This window comes from Girardinichthys multiradiatus, chromosome 18 (assembly GCF_021462225.1).
Source record: "Girardinichthys multiradiatus isolate DD_20200921_A chromosome 18, DD_fGirMul_XY1, whole genome shotgun sequence".
In the NCBI taxonomy this organism is placed as follows: Eukaryota; Metazoa; Chordata; class Actinopteri; order Cyprinodontiformes; family Goodeidae; genus Girardinichthys; species Girardinichthys multiradiatus.
The window spans coordinates 30,560,098-30,581,163 of record NC_061810.1 but is presented as its reverse complement, the minus strand read 5'-3'; the positions used below and the strand labels follow the sequence as shown (position 1 = coordinate 30,581,163).

Here is a 21,066-nt window from a genome sequence, read left to right as displayed (position 1 = left end):
TAAGCCGATAAATGAATTAAATTCAGAAATTAGTAAATGTATTATTAATACAGCCAAAATATTAATTCCTAGAAGTAGTGTTATTAAAAAAAAAGAAGATAGTTCCTTGGTGGACACCAGAATGTTCAACAGCAATTAAACACCGGAATAAGGCTTTTAAAACACTTAAGAAAATTATTTGTTTCCAAAATCTGATAAATTACAAAAAGAAACAGGCAGAATTTAGGAAAACTATAGGAAATGCTATATGGGATTATTGGAGGGAATATTGTGAGTCTTCGGGGAAAAATACTGCATTAGACAGGATTTGGAATACTATTAAAAAAATGTCTGGAAATTCAAAATAATATTTTTTGACAGTAATAAAAGATAAGGGTAATATTATAATAGATAATAAAAATAAAGCTGAATTATTAGCAAAAGTGTTTGCAAAGATACATAGTACAGATAATCTAAATAATAAAGAAAAAAATGGATGTGTAATAACATTACAGAGAAATATTGAATTATTACATAATGATGAAGATTATGAGAATTTTTTAATATGAAGTTTTTTTTAATAGAGTTAAATAAAGCACTGAAGAATTCCAGTAAATCAACTCCGGGGGGTGATCAAATCGGTTATAGTATGTTAAACAATCTTAGTGATGTGAGTAAAGTAATATTATTAGAATTGTATAATAAGGTGTGGGAGGAAGGGATATTACCTGATAAATGGAAGGAAGCCATCATTATACCTATTGTTGACCTGGTAAAGATCCTAATTCTGCTGAAAGTTATAGACCAATAGCTCTAACATCATGTATAGGTAAAATTATGGAAAAACTGGTAAATAACAGATTAATTTATTTTTTTGAATCTAAGAAGAAGATTAAGTGTTATCAATTTGGATTTAGAAAAGGCAGAAGTACAATAGATCCTGCATTATGTCTGGAACATGAAATTAGACGGGCTCAGATTAATAAGGAGAATATAATAGCAGTTTTCTTAGATGTGGAAAAAGCTTATGACATGTTATGCAAAGAAGGGCTGTTGATTAAAATAAAACAAATAGGTATAAGGGGTAAAATATATAGATGGATAAAAAAATGCTATTTATTATAATGAAAAATGATATTTTTAGTAGTATAGATAAATCGTTTGGTGTTTCATTATTTGCAGATGATGGTATTATTTGGAAGTGGGGAAGAAATATAGAATTTATAAATATGAAATTACAAGAGGCCTTAAATAGTGTAGAAGCTTGGGCTTTAGAATGGGGATTTAGGTTCTCAACATCCAAATTTAAAGTTGTTGTTTTTACAAATAGGAAATTAAATAGTGATGTAAATCTCAAATTATATGGGAATGTTATAGAAAGGATAGATCAAATGAAATATTTGGGTATCTGGTTTGATAAAAAACTTACACGGAAGATACATGTTGATAAAATAGTTGGAAAAAGTAAAAAACAATTAACTATAATGAGATGTTTGAGAGGTAAAGAATGGGGAGCAGATAGGAAAGCATTAAAAACAATTTTTATTGGACTAATTAGATCAATATTTGATTATGGATGTATTTTATACAATTCAGCTTCAAATAGTTTATTAAAAAAAATAGATAGAATACAATATCAGGCATTAAGACTTTGTTGCGGAGCGATGAAAAGTACTCCAGTTTCAGCTCCAAAAGTTGAGATGGGGGAGATGCCACTGGAGCTCAGGATAGAACAATTAGCCATAATTTACTGGACAAATATTAAAGGACATAATGAAGGTCATCTTCCATATGTTACGCTGCAACCTTGTCAAGAAAAAGAAAAGATGGATAATAATAAATAAAATAAAAGATGTAGGAATAGATAACTTTTTCGTTAGTCCTGTGGTTGTTATTCCTGTTATTCCATCATGGGTCTTTGGACAGGCTGAAGTTGATATAAACTTACTGAAAAAAGGGAGACAGTTAGGAAAGAAAGAGGTGGAAAGTTATATAGAAAAAGAATATTCAGAATATATACAAATATATACAGATGCTTCTAAAATGTTAAATGATAAAGTAGGTATAGCATTTGTAATTCCGGATTTAAATATTATGAGAAATAAAAGAATAACAGATAAATTGACAGTGTATACAGGTGAATTAATGGCTATTTAAATGGCTTTAGAATGGATTGAGGAAACAAAAGAGAGGGAGGTTTTAATTTGTTCAGATTCAAGTAGTGCATTAATAAGTATTCTAGAGTTAAATTCAGAATCAAGGCAAGATATTAAAGTGGATATAATTTACTCAATTTGTAGGATTAAAAATTATGGTTCTCATGTTAAGCTAGTTTGGATTCCTGCCCACATTGATGTGGCAGGAAATGAGTTGGCTGATAGTTTTGCTAAGAGTGCAGCAAAAAAGAATATGGTTGATTTAAATATTAAAATAAGCAAAAATGAGGTAAAGAATATTATTAAAATGTATATCAAGAAGAAATGGCAAGAACAGTGGGATAGAGGAGGCAATGCTAGATTTTATTATAGCATCCAAAAAAAAGTTGGGGAATTTAGGAAATGCAATAGAAGTAAAAAAGAATGCACCTAAAAGTTGTTTGCAAACCGAAGAATAGGAGCCCAGTCTGATATAAATGTGTAGCCAGTGCCACAGTGTTTGTTGCCAGGAAATAGACATAGCACATTGCATCTCGTTAGCTTGTGGTACTGAATTAGCATATCAATGCAGCTATTTACGCATTTTAGCAATCTAATTAGCATACCTCCAGTATTGATTTATATTTTTTTCTATTTCTGTTTGTATATTTCAGTTTCACTCGACCTTTTAGAGCCACAATATCACATTGTAAGCTGTCTTAAGAAGACTTAATAAAGGGAGCAAGATGCTCTGATCCTGGCTCATAAAAACAAGTTTGGCTTGCTGTTTATCTGTGTTCACATACAGAGTATTAACACGTAGTGGTAACAGTACAGTAACAACCTTTAAGCAGGTATTAAACATACATTTCATTAAGCCGACATTTCTGTATTGAACATGTTTTTATTAGTCCAATGTAATATTTGATTAATCTAAGAAATTAAAAGTTGTGATTTTATTGGCTGTAAGTGGAAATTCATCATATGAAAAGAAATAAAGTCTTGAGAACATCATTCTGTGTGTAATTCTTCTACAGTACATAATGTGATTGAATTAGTGAATTGTATTACTGAAATGAATATTCTTTTTAATAATATTCTAATTTCTTGAATGTTTCTGAACAAACAAAATGACACTGAATACAGGTCATTACACTTTCCAACGAGTAAAAACTGTAAAATGATGCGATTCTTCTCTTCTAACACTCTAATTATATGCAGATTTAATTAATTTAGTGTCTATTCTGTTTTTTTTTGTGTTGATATTTTTATTGTAAGAAAAAGCCATCATCATTTCATTGTACTTTGTATAATAAAAATTGTATTCATTCATTCATTCAATCATTCACACCTCAAAAACATTCTCTGCTTCTTTCCAACTTTGCTAAAGGTGTATGCATATATCTGCAATGAGTTCAAACTTGTTTGGGTTTAGGGTGATTGTAAAATAACCAATAGATGTAATATAAAACAACTTGAAAAAAAAGTTTAAAATGCATAATTAAAATCCTGAAATCAATAACCTTAATTAACCTTAATCCCATTAGTGTATGTAAACTACTGGCCAGCACTGTAACTTCCAATGACAAGTTAAACATCAAAGCAAAGCAAAGTCAGATACAAGACAACAAAAGACCCATGTTACAATAAATGTGCCATAATTTGAAATTATAGCACCGAGAAAATAAAGAAGAGGCTGCAGTATATTTATACCATATGCAAATGACAACTTCTTGGGACTATAGGGACAGATTTGGGATTTCTCTTTCTGACTCAATAAACACACAACATGCCCTTTGATGTTTCCCAATCTTATCAGGTGACCATCACCTCAATATATTTTTTATTGAAGCCAGGTAATCTTTTATTTGGCACATGTGCTTCTTTAGTTTGGATAAATTGGACAAGTATGTCACATTCTTTCACATTATAAACACAAATAACAAAGTATCTTATTGGAATCAGACTAGATGGAGAGCATCTAAGAGCAATTTCAAGTAAGTCTTGCACCAGATTCTGAATCAGATTTGTCTAGGCTTTGACTGAGCCATACTAAAACATGAACGCGCACTGATTAAAACCATTCTATTGTGATTCTGGCTGTATGTTTAGGATACTTGCCTCTAACAGGTTCCCTTCCAGGAGGTTCCTATATTTAGCTCTATCCATCTTCCTATCAACTTTAATCACTTCCCTATCACTGCTGAAGAAAAGCTCCCTCACAGCATGATGCTCCCACCACTGTTTTGCTCTGTGGGGGTTATATATCCAGGACGCTGGCAGTGTTATGACCCACATAGTGTTTTGCATGTAGGCCAAAAAGCCAAATTTGACCCCTACATGGCTTTTGCTGGATATTATTTAGATTTATTGAAGTAAAGGGTGGAATTCAAAAGCACTCCACACTTTTCAGCTTTTAATTACAAGAAGCTTTTAAATCATGTTTCATTTTCCTTTAACTTCAAAATTACTGACACTGCATTACAATACGTCGGTCAGTCCAACAGCAAAGGCTATGTTGTACCAATTGTTGTCTAAGTTAGTTTGAAGACTAGTTTAACTGCACTTCCGGATTCTTCAAGATAATCCTTGGTTTTCAAACATAAGCTGTTATTTAAGTTGCTCTATCAAATAAAAACCCAATAAAATACACAGACATTTGTGGTTGTAACGTGACAATACCTGAAAATATTAATGGAGTAGAAATACTTTTGCAAAGCAATTTAGCAGATTTTTTTGTTCCTTACTGTATATAGCACTGTAGAAGATTGACACTGCATTACAATACATCGGTCAGTCCAACAGCAAAGGCTATGGAGCCAACAAATCGTATAAAAAGTCAGAAACTCCCAGAACTCGTAAAAAAGAAAAAGAGAAACAGATGTAGTTCCACTGTTTAAAGTTAAAAGGAGACAGCACAACATGGGGGTGTGATTTGGTTCTTATTCAAAATAATATTTCCTTAAATATTATTTTACTATTTCCTTAATATTTCTTTAAATATTATTTTAATAAATAAAGGCAGCTACTTAAACACCGTTGAGAATTGGTCATCCAGAAGGTTGGTTTTATTCATCAAATCATTCTTAAAATGTTGTTTTATTAAAATAATGTTTTATCTGATCTTGCATTGTGAATGGTTGTTTGAAGATATACCAATTGTTGTCTAAGTTAGTTCGAAGACTAATTTAACTGCACTTCCAGATTCTTCAAGATAATCCTTGGTTTTCAAACATAAGTTTTTTTTTAGTTGCTCTATCAAATAAAAACCTAATAAAATACATATATGTTTGTGGTTGTGAAGTGACAATACCTGAAAATATTAATGGAGTAGAAATACTTTTGCAAAGCACTTTAGCATATTTTTTTGTTCCTTACTGTATATAGCACTGTAGAAGATTGACACTGCATTACAATACATCGGTCAGTCCAACAGCAAAGGCTATGGAGCCAACACATCATATAAAAAGTCAGAAACTCCCAGAACTTGGAAAAAAGAAAAAGAGAAACAGATGTAGTTCCACTGTTTAAAGTTAAAAGGAGACAGCACAACATGGGGGTGTGATTTGTGTCCCAACTTGACCTCTCCAGCAGCACAGATAAAATGACAAACGCATACTGATCTCATTCTGTCTCCTTCGCTCTCACTTTTTTATCTTTACAATTTCTGACCACGGTGCCCACCATTGCTGTTCTCCCTTTGTAATTTATGCTTCGCTGGAACTGATTAGCCCCATATGAGTCAAGCTTCCAGGTTGGTTACATTCCACATCAGTCTTAGCTCCTTGCTGCCTTTGTACTGTGCCACACTCCTCCTTAAAGAGCCCCTGTTAAATACCTCAGACATTATTTCAGTATCTATCATCAAGGCAGAAGATATACATCCCAGAGAGCTTTGTTTATGTCGTGTGATGCACGCAGTGCCGGGGAATGGTGCCAGACAGAGCAGAGTCTGTGCGTGTCTCGCTGAGGACCAAAATATGTCAAAGCCAGCCCGCTGACATCTCAAGCAGGGTTCATTAAGGGAGTTTCTGTCTCACTTGAAAACTCGGTGGTGCTGAGAAGAAGAGGGACAGAAGGGAATTTAAACTCTTCATATCTGATGGATTCAATTTGACAGTCTGGGAATATTTTATGACTAAGCCAGCATTGCACAGAGACAATGAGAGCCCTTTTTCTCCAGCTATACCACAGGCGATGGTTGCTAAAGTCCGTCTTTGTGTTGCTAAAGGGTGCTACTACATGCAATAGGTGTCTATTTGTGTCAGTTTGCTCAGCCTGCCAAAGGATTACGCACTCCCCATTTCCATGATTTATATAAAAATGCCCCTCTCCACCCAAGCCTGTTTGTGGTTAGCTGTGACTGGCACGCGACTCATGGCATTTCCTGCAGAGTGATAGTAGGAGAGTAAAGCTAGTCACACACTGGCTATGTCAAAAACAAACAAAATCTTGAAAAGCAAGCAGAATGTAACACTGAAAACTTTGTCATAAATCAGCAAAAAAAAAAAAAAAAACGAAAAGTAGGAAAATCCATGACTTTTCTATCCAGACCACATCTTTACACTTAAACACAATGTAAAACACACCAGATTTCGAGACAGCAGCATGTCTTGTCATAACTTGTGGTTTAGTGAATGGAATTTGACGAAAAGCCACTTATTTTGCATTTTAATCCCAACCTAATTCACATACGCTAACAAAGAGTGTTGTCAGTCTTTTTTTCAACCATGAGAAGTTTAGACTGACAACCATCAGCTGTGGTTTTCGGGTTTTTCACTAAAGGCTGTTTATTCTCACCAAAATAGAACAGCTACTTAAGCTTAAGTTTTTAACATTTCTTTCTTTTGCTTTTGGCCCACTTGTATCATTGTGGGATGATAGACCGCTACTATAACAGCCAATCTGAGACATAATCTGAGCATCTAAGATATGCACATACCAGGCCATGCATCTTATTTGTTGTTGTGCAACAGAGCCTGGCAAACATCAACCAAAAGTCACCAAATGGTTCCAAGAAGGATAGTGTGTATTAATATAATATAATATAATATAATATAATATAATATAATATAATATAAGTGATTGTGTTTGAATTGATCAGGGATTTATTATAGTATTTCTTGAATATTTGATGCATTAATGAGCCCTTTGCAACGATGCCATGGGTTGCAGACGATGTGGACCATAATTTGTTCTTCATATTGCATGTTGTTAAAGTTTGGTTAAATGAACGTTGTGTCTTTATCAATTTACCAATATGAGCAATATATTTCAGCATTCTATTCAAGTCTTTTAACGTGAATGAGATATCACATTTTTAAACCTTTGGAGTCAGATTCATTAAAAAAATGGCAAAAAACATTTGTACATGACATCTCTTTAAACAGACACTCATGAGGATGAATCATTGCCAGGAAAAAAAGGGAGATTCCTGTACACTCTTCATTTTTTTAAAACACTTTGGTCCTTCATCAGGCAAACACATTGCAATTAATAGATGATATCCTAATAATTCGGTCTCTGACCAATTACATTTAGATGTCAAAAGGGAATAAAAGTACAAGACATTACAGGGCAATAAAGGTGGTGCAGAATGAGCAAAAGAAAGTAAACAGCTAAACAGTCAAATAGGGAGCTGTCTTGAGCAACTCCCTATACTCAATACATCTTTATTTGGACCCCAGCCTTGGGTTACAACATTAAAGCCCAGTAAGAACTTTGCTGGAACTTTCAAAATAAATCACATAAACCTACTTCCAGCACAGCCAGGAACGGGAACTAGAAGGCAGTAACAGCAGACTTCCCCTGACGTCTCTGTTTGAATAAAAACACCGCATCCCAACAAACAGACCTCTTCCACGCAGGTCCCCAGCGGAACTGGAAGGAGAGACACAGTGCGCTAAGATCTCTTTGGTGGCAAACACACATAACTCTTCAAACTGGATCCAAGAGTGTCATACAGTCACGTGATTGTATGCACTAAGTTAAGTAGGAATGAATTGGTGTTTGTGTATCCGGTATTCATTCATGAACGGGGTAATTAAGGTACAAGTGTGGCTTGACTTTTCTCTCTGAGAAGCAAACTGTGTTCCAGAGAGTTCCCAGCAGAGACCCTGTCTCTACAACGCAGAGTGGAGCAGTTTTTCCCGGTCTGAAAGAAGGACAACGGGACCGCATCACCGTACAGCAGTAATGTGCAGTTCAGCCGGCCCGGCATAACGAGCCGCCCCAGCCCACAGCTATGGAGGTTAGCTGCAAGACAACACTTTTTTCATGCTTTCCTCAACTTCGTCGCCCTGGACATCTTCTCTTCAGCACGGTTATGTAAGAGGTTGTGTTTTGGGCAGCGAGAAGTAGTTTAGAATGAAATAATCTAAACAAGGTTTGTTTTATGACATTTGGTTTTGTTTGTGTTGAGAACTCAGCTATCTTAGTGCTAGCAGATGCTGCTAGCACGACAAGATGACACTGCTCAGCGCATGTGCTCAGTTTATTTGTTCTGAGTTTGTGTTTTTTTGAGGTTAAAGCGACCTTTATTTAAAGGGTGATTTTAAACACAAAAGATTGGCCATAACGTGCCGTCCACAGTTATTCATTTTCACCCTTTTAATTAGTGGTATTTTAAAGGTATGTGTTTGATTCTGATGATAAGCTACAAGTTTCTTTTGTTAGCCCCAACAACTAACAGCTAAGAACACGTGCTTACCTACTTTGAATCAGCTAAAGATCATTTACCCAAAAAGGTTGTTAGTTTCAATCTAGGAAATAATATTTCCCTAAATATTATTTTACTAAACTTGATAACTAAATAAACACCATTAAGACCCATTTATCCAGAAAGATTTGGTTCTTATTCAAAATAATATTTTCTTAAATATTATTTTACTATTTCCTTAATAATATTTCTTTATATATTATTTTAACAAATAAAGGCAGCTACTTAAACACCATTGAGTATTGGTCATCCAGAAGGTTGGTTTTATTCATCAAATCATTCTTAAAATGTCGTTTTATTGAAATAATGTTTTATCTGATCTTGCATTGTGAATGGTTGTTTGAAGGTATACCAATTGTTGTCTAAGTTAGTTCGAAGGCTAATTTAACTGCACTTCCAGATTCTTCAAGATAATCCTTGGTTTTCAAACATAAATATTCCATGTTAATATTGCATCACTCTTTTGGTCATGGTTTTCAACCATCTTTGATTCACTTGTTTATATTGTACATAGCCTAGTCTTTCTTATTCTTTCATTCTGCTTGGTAGTTTAGTAGGGTTGTTTTAGCACAGTAAAGTGTTTGTTGATTGAAATATGTTTGACTTTGAGTTGACTTATTTTTGTAAATAAAATCTTGTATTTTAAGAAATTGTATGAATTCATTCTGTGCGTATACAGAGTTTTGCTGTTCAATAATGCCAAAGCTTGGCACATCCCTTTCAATTTTGTCCTAATAACACCGCCTTTTTGAACTGGTATTCACAGGACAACCCTTAACAGACCGAAATATTATATTATAAAATATTAAAGTATTAATATTAAATAATATATTCATAATCACAACATCCTCAACCCAACATTTCCATCAATGGATGAATCTACTTTTTGGTATGCCCAGTTCTGATCCAATATGGTGGGAAAACATACATGACATAGTAAAAATTGCAGGAATAAACTGTTTATTTCCCTTTCAGATGTTTTTTTTTTTTTTTTTACCACATTAAAGCAAATGCAAACATAAACAAGAAGTTTGTAAGTGTAAAAAATGGGAAAAAATATGTTTATATTGGCTCGTATTGTAAATAGTAGTTAACACTACAAAAAATACTGAATTATAACTAGAATGGGTGCAACTTGGGTATGACATCAATTGATTTCTCAGTCCAAACTAGTCCAGCTTGACAAACTGCAAAAAGTGCCAGAATTATGCATACAACCCTTTGATTTTCACCAGTCACCAAAATACATTTTCTCTAATCATTTACCACAAATGATGGGATTTCAAGTGTCTTCAAGAAGCTGACACCTCCTAACTTTTTACATTTTGTCCTATTTCAGCCACACACTTAATGTATTTTAATGAGATTTTCTGTAATAAAACAACACGAGCTAGCATATACAAGTTATTGTGAATAAGAACAAAAATGACTGTGGTTTTCAAATGAAAACCTGAAAAGCATCCCAATGGTATTATGCTGCCATCATGTTATACAGTTGGTATGGTGAATCAGGTTTAAGTGCAGTATTAGTGTTTTTTGCCATTCTGTGTTTTTCTATTCAGGCCAATAAGTTCAGTTTTTGCCTCATCTGTCCACAGCACTTTCTTAAACTAAAGCAACCGGTTGCTCAGAAGTATCGAGCCAGGTTTTCTCTGGGCTGGATACAAATGAACACCAAGCCTTTCAGGTTTTTATTCGAAAATAAAAAAAGGTTCCTCCTTGAACCGCCACCTTAACACGGTGGAGGGGTTTGAGTGCTCGAATGATCCAAGAGGCTACGTTGTCTGGGGCCCAAATGCTCCTGGTAGGGTCTCTGATGGCAAACAGGCTCTGGGTGACAGGTCAGACAAAGAGTGGTGCAAGACACCTTCATGAGGACCACACAATCGAGGCCTGCGACGTTGCCCAGTACGGCGGAGCCGGGGTTCCATCCCGGAGCCAGGCCTGTGGTTCTCCGCATCTATTGTCGATGCTGCCGCCTGTAGCTGCGGCCATAAGGTCTGCTCCCACAGAAAATGTCTTGTACCATCCCAATCCAGGCCAGCATAAAAAAATTAAAAACAAATCCTGTCCCGTCGCACTCCTGGTAAATTGACTCCCACTCCCATCCCACTCCCATTTAGAACGACTCCCACTCCTGTGCCACTCCCATTTAGAACAACTCGCACTCCTGTGCCACTCCCATTTAGAACAACTCGCACTCCTGTGCCACTCCCATTTTTGTTTAATTCATTTAGTCTTTTGGTAATTTCTTTGAAAGACCAGTTAGATCCCTGTTTTTAGCTGTAGTAAAGGCCAGTTAAAGTAAAAAGAATAATAATCAAGAAATAAAATATCAAACAAGGAAACAGACCATGTCTATCTTAGTTGAATAAACAAAATGTACATAGTTGTATTTTACTCATTTATTAAGTGATTGTTTCCTTTGAACAATGACATTACGTTTATGTTTCAAGTTGCTGAAATGAAAGAAAAATGCACCTAGCAAGAGAACTGTACTTGGTGAACAAAAGTGCAAAAAGACAATACCTTCACAATTTAGAAACTGTACCTCAATGGTTCACAGCCCTGGTCCTCAGGGACCCTTTCCTGCAAGTTTTAGATGTGCGTCTGCTCCAGCACACCTGATTCAAATTCTGACATGACCTCCTATACAGGCATCAAGAATGGAGGGTCAAACTGGACAAAATTAATACAATAAAATCATCATTAAATATTAAGTGTACCGCTAATTACGTCATGTCATCTTTAAAATTATACTTAATTATTCAGTGGCTTTGCCCTGCGATGGACTGGCGACCTGTCCAGGGTGTATCCTGCCTCTCGCCCATAGACTGCTGGAGATAGGCACCAGCTCTCCCGTGACCCACTATGGAATAAGCGGTAGAAAATGACTGACTGACTATTCAGTGGCACATTTAATGGTACATTACATTTTTTTCTATTTCACAATGTATTTATTTAATATCTTCCCTTTATAAAGCCTTTCCCCTCTACTGTGGTAAAGGCTCTTAAATCTTTAGTGCACATGCGAGCAATTTTGTTGGTCAGATGAGACTTGACATGTGATGGTACTTTCGTTTGACGAATTAAGAGATTCAGGGCTGATTCACTCCAGAATCTGCCTAACGAGTGTGCCTTAATCACTGGTGTACATGATTACGACTAAACACGTTTTACAAGCAGCATACTGCGTGTTAAAACCGCTACATTCAACTCTCCTGAAGTTCGGTAATATTTGCGACTTTCCTGTCAGCTCTATAAGTTTAATACTTTAGTTTGATATAAGTTCCTTTTTTTTTTTCCTAATTTCAAGTATGAACTCTGACAGCGAATCAAGCATGTTCAAATCTTTGTAAACAGATAACAGTACCGTTGTGAAAATGAGAGGAATAGGCATGTAAATGCCAAGTGTTACAAAGTATTAGAACCTAAATACTCAAATATAATTTTACCTGGAGTTGTAACAGTTGTAAAGCTGTGTACTTTTTGTTTGTTTTTTTTCTTGTTTTGCCTTCCGTTTTTGGTCATTAGATGTAATAAGCAAAAGAAGAGTGTGGAACTCTCTTATACAACTTTAAAACCTAAACGCATGAAGCAAAACCAAAGAGCATGAATAATACATACAAACCAGAACTCGAGGACCTCCCACAATCATTAGTCTGCTGTTTGTTGATTGATTGTTTTTCAGCCATACACAATATTGTAGAAAGAAAGGTGGTTTAATTAAAGTTGAGACCAGCATTGTTGAACAAAGATAAGGTGAGTAGCTGGCTCTATGTTGAACTTAATTTCCCCCGTTGGACTGGTATAACTCGACTAAATGTAACTGGTATAAAGAAAAAAACAAACTTAAGTACAAATCCAGCTGCTTGTGGCATTCAAGTAGTCCTTTGCTAACAATTCAGACCATATCATACCAAACCAAACCATACCAAAGCCATAACAAATGCTTTGAGAATCTTTATAGCTGTAGATGTGGAACGTAACTTTGTGGACCTAACCAGGTGTAAACCATCTGCAAAGCATGAAAATGAACAGAAACATAAAAAGAAAAGCTGAGGTGGTAAAAATCAGGTTTATAGGAAGGTCCACTTCATCTTGCCAACATAAAAGTCCGTTTTTTACTTACCCAGAATGCATTGCACCTGCTTTCAACTCCGTTCTTTTGTTTAGGACATTCAGCTTTAATCCCTACTATGGTCTCTCTGAACCCTTATACTTTATATAATTGAGATCAGATGGCCTTGCTCTATCACACCAGGGAGACTAGTTAAGTCTTGAAGTGTAACAATTGCTTTCACCAGGACTAATTTGGCTAGCTGGTTTGGTGACCACTGGGCAATTTCTGAGCTTTCATTCAAGAAGCAGGTCTGAGCTCACACCTTTCTGTTAAGTTTTTTCACCTTGTTAAAGTGGCTATGCACTACAGGTCCTTCTCAAAATATTAGCATATTGTGATAAAGTTCATTATTTTCCATAATGTCATGATGAAAATTTAACATTCATATATTTTAGATTCATTGCACACTAACTGAAATATTTCAGGTCTTTTATTGTCTTAATACGGATGATTGTGGCATACAGCTCATAAAAACCCAAAATTCCTATCTCACAAAATTAGCATATTTCATCCGACCAATAAAAGAAAAGGGTTTTTAATACAAAAAACGTCAACCTTCAAATAATCATGTACAGTTATGCACTCAATACTTGGTCGGGAATCCTTTGGCAGAAATGACTGCTTCAATGCGGCGTGGCATGGAGGCAATCAGCCTGTGGCACTGCTGAGGTCTTATGGAGGCCCAGGATGCTTCAATAGCGGCCTTTAGCTCATCCAGAGTGTTGGGTCTTGAGTCTCTCAACGTTCTCTTCACAATATCCCACAGATTCTCTATGGGGTTCAGGTCAGGAGAGTTGGCAGGCCAATTGAGCACAGTGATACCATGGTCAGTAAACCATTCCCCAGTCTTCCTCCAGACTCTGGCACCTTGATTTCTGAATGACATGCAATAATACAAAACGGAGTTGAAAGCAGGTGCAATGCATTCTGGGTAAGTAAAAAACGGACTTTTATGTTGGCAAGATGAAGTGGACCTTCCTATAAACCTGATTTTTACCACCTCAGCTTTTCTTTTTATGTTTCTGTTCATTTTCATGTTTTGCAGATGGTTTACACCTGGTTAGGTTCACAAAGTTATGTTCCACATCTACAGCTATAAAGATTCTCAAAGCATTTGTTATGGCTTTGGTATGGTTTGGTTTGGTATGGTATGGTCTGAATTGTTAGCAAAGGACTACTTGAATGCCACAAGCAGCTGGATTTGTACTTAAGTTTGTTTTTTTCTTTATACCAGTTACATTTAGTCGAGTTATACCAGTCCAAGGGGGGAAATTAAGTTCAACATAGAGCCAGCTACTCACCTTATCTTTGTTCAACAATGCCGGTCTCAACTTTAATACCACCTTTTAAACCACCTTTCTTTCTACAATATTGTGTATGGCTGAAAAACAATCAATCAACAAACAGCAGACTAATGATTGTGGGAGGTCCTCGAGTTCTGGTTTGTATGTATTATTCATGCTCTTTGGTTTTGCTTCATGCGTTTAGGTTTTAAAGTTGTATAAGAGAGTTCCACACTCTTCTTTTGCTTATTACATCTAATGACCAAAAACGGAAGGCAAAACAAGAAAAAAACAAAAAAAAAAACAAACAAAAAGTACACAGCTTTACAACTGTTACAACTCCAGGTACAATTATATTTGAGTATTTAGGTTCTATTACTTTGTAACACTTGGCATTTACATGCCTATTCCTCTCATTTTCACAACGATACTGTTATCTGTTTACAAAGATTTGAACATGCTTGATTCGGTGTCAGAGTTCATACTTGAAATTAGAAAAAAAAAAAAGGAACTTATATCAAACTAATCTATTAAACTTATAGAGCTGACAGGAAAGTCGCAAATATTACCGAACTTCAGGAGAGTTGAATGTAGCGGTGTCAACACGCAGAATGCTGCTTGTAAAACGTGTTTAGTCGTAATCATGTACACCAGTGATTAAGGCACACTCGTTAGGCAGATTCTGGATTGAATCAGCCCTGAATCTCTTAATTCGTCTAACGAAAGTACCATCACATGTCAAGTCTCATCTGACCAACAAAATTGCTCGCATGTGCACTAAAGATTTAAGAGCCTTTGCCACAGTAGAGGGGAAAGGCTTTATAAAGGGAAGATATTAAATAAATACGTTGTGAAATAGAAAAAAATGTAATGTACCATTAAATGTGCCACTGAATAATTAAGTATAATTTTAAAGATGACATGACGTAATTTTATTGTTTTAATTTTGTGCAGTTTGACCCTCCATTCTTGATGCCTGTATAGGAGGTCATGTCAGAATTTGAATCAGGTGTGCTGGAGCAGACGCACATCTAAAACTTGCAGGGAAGGGGTCCCTGAGGACCAGGGCTGTGAACCATTGTTCTAAATGGGAGTGGCACAGGAGTGCGAGTGTTCTAAATGGGAGTGGCACAGGAGTGCGAGTTGTTCTAAATGGGAGTGGCACAGGAGTGCGAGTTGTTCTAAATGGGAGTGGCACAGGAGTGCGAGTGTTCTAAATGGGAGTGGCACAGGAGTGCGAGTTGTTCTAAATGGGAGTGGCACAGGAGTGGGAGTCGTTCTCAATTTTCAAAGTTTTATTTGTTCTTTTCAAAACCACAATACAATCAAAAAGGATGACAGATTACAACAATAGAGAACAGAAAGCTCTCATTGAACAATGTTATATACAATTGTTCCAATACATTTCAGGTATCTTCCATAGTCTGCATCTTTCCTCATGATTTTTGCTGTCGAAGTCTTTCAACATGTAATCACTTAAAGTTATTACGCCTTTAACCACAGTTTTTTCTGGTATCTCATATTTTCTAAAGACTAAAACATTCCTTGCCTTCCATAACATATCTTTGATACAGTTAACTAGAGCCCACCAGCGATGATCGTTTAATGTCCAGTTTTCGTCCAGTGATCCGTAAATAATCCTTTCACATGATAAATATCTGTTTAAGTCATACAACCAAGGGGATAACAGTCCCCACACCCTTTGGGCAAAAACACATTTCCAAAAAAGATGTTGGACCGACTCTTCATCCCCACAATATCTTCTTGGGCATTGTGAACTCTTTGTACAATTTCTGTTTTTAAGGAACACTCTGATCGGTAAGCATTCGTGTACAATTTGCCACGCGAGATCTTTATGCTTGTTGAGAAGAAACCTATTACTCACATTACTCCAGATCTTTTTTTGGGACTCCTCATTATATCTTCCAACTGTAGACAAAACATTAGGGGGCGATAGTCTTTCCTCTACTATCATATGTGACAATTTCTCTGTGGGGAAGTGCTGCAAGCCGACATCCAAGGCCTGAATAACTTTTTCATAAATTGGAGGACATGTATCAGAAAAAGGAGTATTTAAAGGGACTCGCTGACCCCAAGCTCTTAGTATTGTGCGACCAACCCAGAATCTGGCAAAGAAAGGCCATATGGATTCTGATGGTTTCTCTAGACATGCCTTTATAATCGGTGTTACGAACATAGCTTTTAGTTTTCCTTCAATGTTGGGGACTGCTTTCCCTCCATTTTTCAGGGATCTATATAAAATCTTCCTGTTTAACCTCTCATGTTGGCCACTCCAAAAAAAGGCAAACATGGTTTTCCAAAGTGATACAAGTACTTTAAAGGGGACTGGGAGAGTAGTAGCTAAGTGAGCCAGGGAGCTAATAACTTCCGCTTTTAACACTAATACTTTACCACTGAAAGAGAGATCTCTGTCCTTCCACTGGAGGAGTTTCGCTTGGATATTAGGCAATTTTGTTTTCCAGTTCTTTTCCTCCATATCTTTTCCTATATACACACCTAAGATTTTTATTGTTTCACTTTGTTCCAAGAGCCCCCACTGCTCTTTTTTCTCTCTCCAATTAAGGTATAAGATTTCGCTTTTCTGGTTGTTAACTCTCATTCCAGAAGCACAAGTAAAAACATCACAAGTCTTCAAAACACTATTAATAGATCTATTATCTGAGAGGGTCATAGTCAAATCATCCATATACATTGTAAATTTTCCCTCTTGGCCGTTACTACCAGGGGGGGGGAGGGTCCCACAATATAGGGATTTTGTCGCAACGAACATGCCAGAGGTTCCATAGCTAAAATAAACAAAATCAGGGACAAGGGGCAACCTTGTCTCACCCCCGATTTGATCTTGATTGGAGGTGTAAGCTTGCCGTTTACCAATACAGCGCTGGCACAATTATTGTATAGGAGATGAATCCATTTTTGAAAATTCCCACCAAACCATAATCTTAAAACTTCTTTTAAATAAGTGTGACTTACACTATCAAAGGCTTTTTCCAAGTCAATCCCCAAAATACATAGAGGATGCTTCCGTTCTTTACAATAAAGATAGCTGTCTCTTAAAAACCCTAGGCTATCTGTTATTTTACGCCCTACTACTCCACAAGTTTGTTCCATCCCAATTAAGTTTCCCACAACTGACTGTAGTCGAAAGTATAAAGCTTTGGACAATATTTTAACATCAACCCCAAGCAGAGTTAATGGTCTCCAATTTTTCAAATCTTTCTTAGAACCTTTTTTGAATAAAAGTGAGATCATACATTTATTAACCGATATTGGTAGTTCTCCCTTCTCAAAAGTTTCCTTATAGAATCGAAGGAGTGGGCCCTTAAGTTGCTCCCAGAAAGTGTGATAGTATTCTTTAGGTAGTCCGTCAAGACCTGGTGATTTGTTCCTCTGCATACTTAACATGGCTGTTGTTATCTCAGAGAGGGTCAAGTCAGTGTCTAAGCATTCTTTATCTATTATTTCTAATCTGGAATTAACTTTAGAGAGCAAAAAGAACATCTCCTCATTTGAGATGTTTTGGTTCTCATACAATTTCTCATAGAAGGAAAAAACCTCCGTGACAATTTGCTGGGAGTCTTTTAGCTCTACACTGTCCTCGTTAACTATTCTATCTATAAGAGTTTTGGATTTTATTATCTTCCTAAAAAAATATCGAGTGCATTTTTCATTCTCTTCAAAATGTTTCACTCTACTCTTAATTAAAAGCCCCTTGCTTCTTTCATTCAGCGCCATCATCATTTCCTTCTTAAGTTTGGCAATCTCCTCACTCACTTGAAAACCTGCTTTGAACAGTTGATAATACCTTTGTAGTCTTGCTTGTTTCCTCTTTTGCCACTGTCTTCTCACCCCTGCCATTCTTTTCCCTTCCTTAGTGAAGAAAAACTTGGTTCTCTGTTTTAAGTCTTCCCACCATTCACCAACTGAGTCATATAATGAGATTAAAGTGACCCATTGTTGTAACTTGTGTTTATACTTTGACACCACACTAGCGTTACTCAGTAAACTGGTGTTCAATTTCCATATTCCGGGATCAAGTCGTATGGGATTTGCTATATTAAGAACACAAGTCAGCATGTGATGGTCGGAAAAAGGGAAGGGATTCACCGTGCATGAGCCCGGTATGATCTTATGAGATGTAAACACAAAATCTATTCTAGAAAAAGATCTTCCATTCGACCAGGTATACCCTGGTTGCGATGAGTGGAGATGTTTATACACATCAGTGAGCCTACAATCATCAATAAGGTTCCTCAACACCTGAGATCTAATATCAGGTTTTGTTGCTGTGCTGTCCCCTAATATCGTAGCTCTTTTTTCCAAGATGCAGTTGAAATCACCTGCGAGTATTACATGTCTTCTGTTACATAGAAAGGATTGAAGGGATTGCAATAAAGACACCTGTTCATGTATGTCAGCATGGCCATAAACGTTGAGCAGTCTGATTTCATACCCATTTTTGTTCACATCAATTAATAAAACTCTACCTTCTATAACGGTCTCAACCCTCTCTACTTGGAAAGATCTGTTGTTAAACAACACTATGACCCCTGAGGATCTGTTGTAATTATCACCTGACCAAAAAGATTGGCCATAAGGCCAGCGTTGTTGAAACTGGACATAGTTCTCCATGAAGGGTAAAGCACATTCTTGTAACAAAAAAATGTCACCTCCGCTATTGTGTAAGTAATCAAATACGGATTGACATTTAACCCTGTTAATTAAGCCTCGAGTATTAATTGACGATACTTGAAGTGAAACCATTCCCACTTAAGAGATAAAAGGGGAACCAATAGTCCAAAAGCATGACCACCAGCTCAACACCATGCCACACAATTTTACCTTTTTTTCTTTTTTTGTGTTTTCCAAGTCTCAGATAAGTCTCTGGCCGTGTCTTTTTCATCTTCTACCTTCATTATCTGGGTGACTCCAGAGAAGGTTGCCAGACCTTGCTCCTCCAGGAAGGGTGTGGGGTTCTGCGAAACAGCTGGCCAACTTCCTTTTTCTGTCGTCCTCCCCGGAGGATCTGGGGGTGGAGGCTTCTCCAAAAAGAGTGGAGCAGTCCTCCCTTGCGAAGTCTCGTCTGGACCTTGTTCAGACTGAGTTGGTAGAAGGTCAGATAATATGAGGTCTAGCATGTCACCACAGTCTTTTGTTGTTACAACAGGTGCAGTAGCGTGTCCATGTAGTAAAGGAGCTCCCTCCTCTTCTTCCTTGCTTCTAGACTGAGCTCCTACTGAGATTTCCAGAGGAAGATTCTCCTCAGGGGGTTTTTCCAAGCACTTGCTCTGGTCTGTTCTGCTTGCAGTATGCTCCCCAGCCTGTAGCTCCTCTTTCCCATCCATAGGGGCCTCTCCTTGGGCAGGGGAGGGCGATGACTGGTACCAGTCGTTCTCTCCACTCGATTCCACTAGCTGTCGCTCGTCAGCTGCTCCCAGCTGTTGGCCATTGACTTGATTATCACCTAAGTCCATTGTACTTTCAGTCACCTGTTTATCTACGTTGGGGCCCTCTCTTAGCTGCTGGAGTGTGGATGTTTTAACTCTATTAGCATAGGATTGTGGACAAGTTCTGAACGTGTGGTCCTCTTTTCCACAGAGATTGCACTTCATCGGGTGGGGGCATTGTCTGGTTAAGTGCTCATTGCTTTTACAATTTTTACATTGCAAAACCTGACAGTCTGCAGAAAGATGATCTTGAGAGTCGCACTTCCGGCAGGTCTTTGGTTGTCCTGGGTAGAAGACATGGCCCCTAATAGCTCCCAATTGTATTATTGGTGGCAGGTGTGTGATTTCTCCAGTTTTTCCATCCCTCCTCAATTGAACAAAGAAGCGTCTTGCTCCATTCCGAATGCCATCTTCGTCTTTTAACTCCACTCCCCTTATAACAGCGCATTTGAAAGGCAGCCACGTCTTAACATCTTCCATTTTAACTTGTTCCGAGTACATTATGACAGTAACTGATTTAGGTTCACTTTCCGATAGGGAAACCATCTCAATATTTCTCAAATGAGGTCTGGACTCTTTCAGTCTCTTAAAAGTTCGAAGACATGTTTCACAGCTAGTATTTGTAGCAAAGATCACTTCAAAAGTCTTTTTACCCAGGAGGCCAAAGATGTAATCAATCTGCATCGGTGAAAATCCAAGTTCTTTCTGTATGATCAGTCTGCTGAATTGTAGTCGATCCATTTCCAAGTTTCCTTTTAGTTCAAAGCGAACTGCATTCCTTCTGGAACCAGTCACGGCAGGTGTTGGAGCCATGCTGGGAAAAAGGCTAGGCTAGGTGAAACCACAAGGTGAACCACCTTCTTGATCATGGTATCTCCCCTGCCAGGTAAGTATTACCAAAAGACTAAATGAATTAAACAAAAATGGGAGTGGCACAGGAGTGCGAGTTGTTCTAAATGGGAGTGGCACAGGAGTGCGAGTTGTTCTAAATGGGAGTGGCACAGGAGTGCGAGTTGTTCTAAATGGGAGTGGCACAGGAGTGCGAGTTGTTCTAAATGGGAGTGGCACAGGAGTGGGAGTCGTTCTAAATGGGAGTGGGATGGGAGTGGGAGTCAATTTACCAGGAGTGGGACGGGACAGGATTTATTTTTTAATTATTTTATGCTGGCCTGGATTGGGATGGTACAAGAAATTTTCTGTGGGAACGGGATGGGACAGGAGAGAAAATCCATTCCCGTGTCACCCTCTAGTCCTCACTAAAAGTTAGAAAGTGAAGCACATCACCCCAGTTCTAAAGTCATTACATTGGCTCCCCATATATCAAAGAATAGACTTTAAAATACTTCTGTTATTCAGTAAA

At 37.1% G+C, this 21,066-nt stretch overlaps 1 protein-coding gene across 1 annotated transcript in view; it reads right to left on the bottom strand.

The window, feature by feature from the left end:
* slc25a15a (solute carrier family 25 member 15a) overlaps window positions 1-20,592 on the bottom strand; it is an 86,156-nt gene extending 65,564 nt beyond the window's left edge. Inside the window, exon 1 of the mRNA XM_047390976.1 lies at window positions 19,102-20,592. Coding sequence (XP_047246932.1) covers window positions 19,102-20,519 — 1,418 coding nt within the window. The 5' untranslated portion in view covers window positions 20,520-20,592. The remainder of the gene's footprint in view (window positions 1-19,101) is intronic.
* Between the last annotated feature and the right edge of the window lie 474 nt (window positions 20,593-21,066).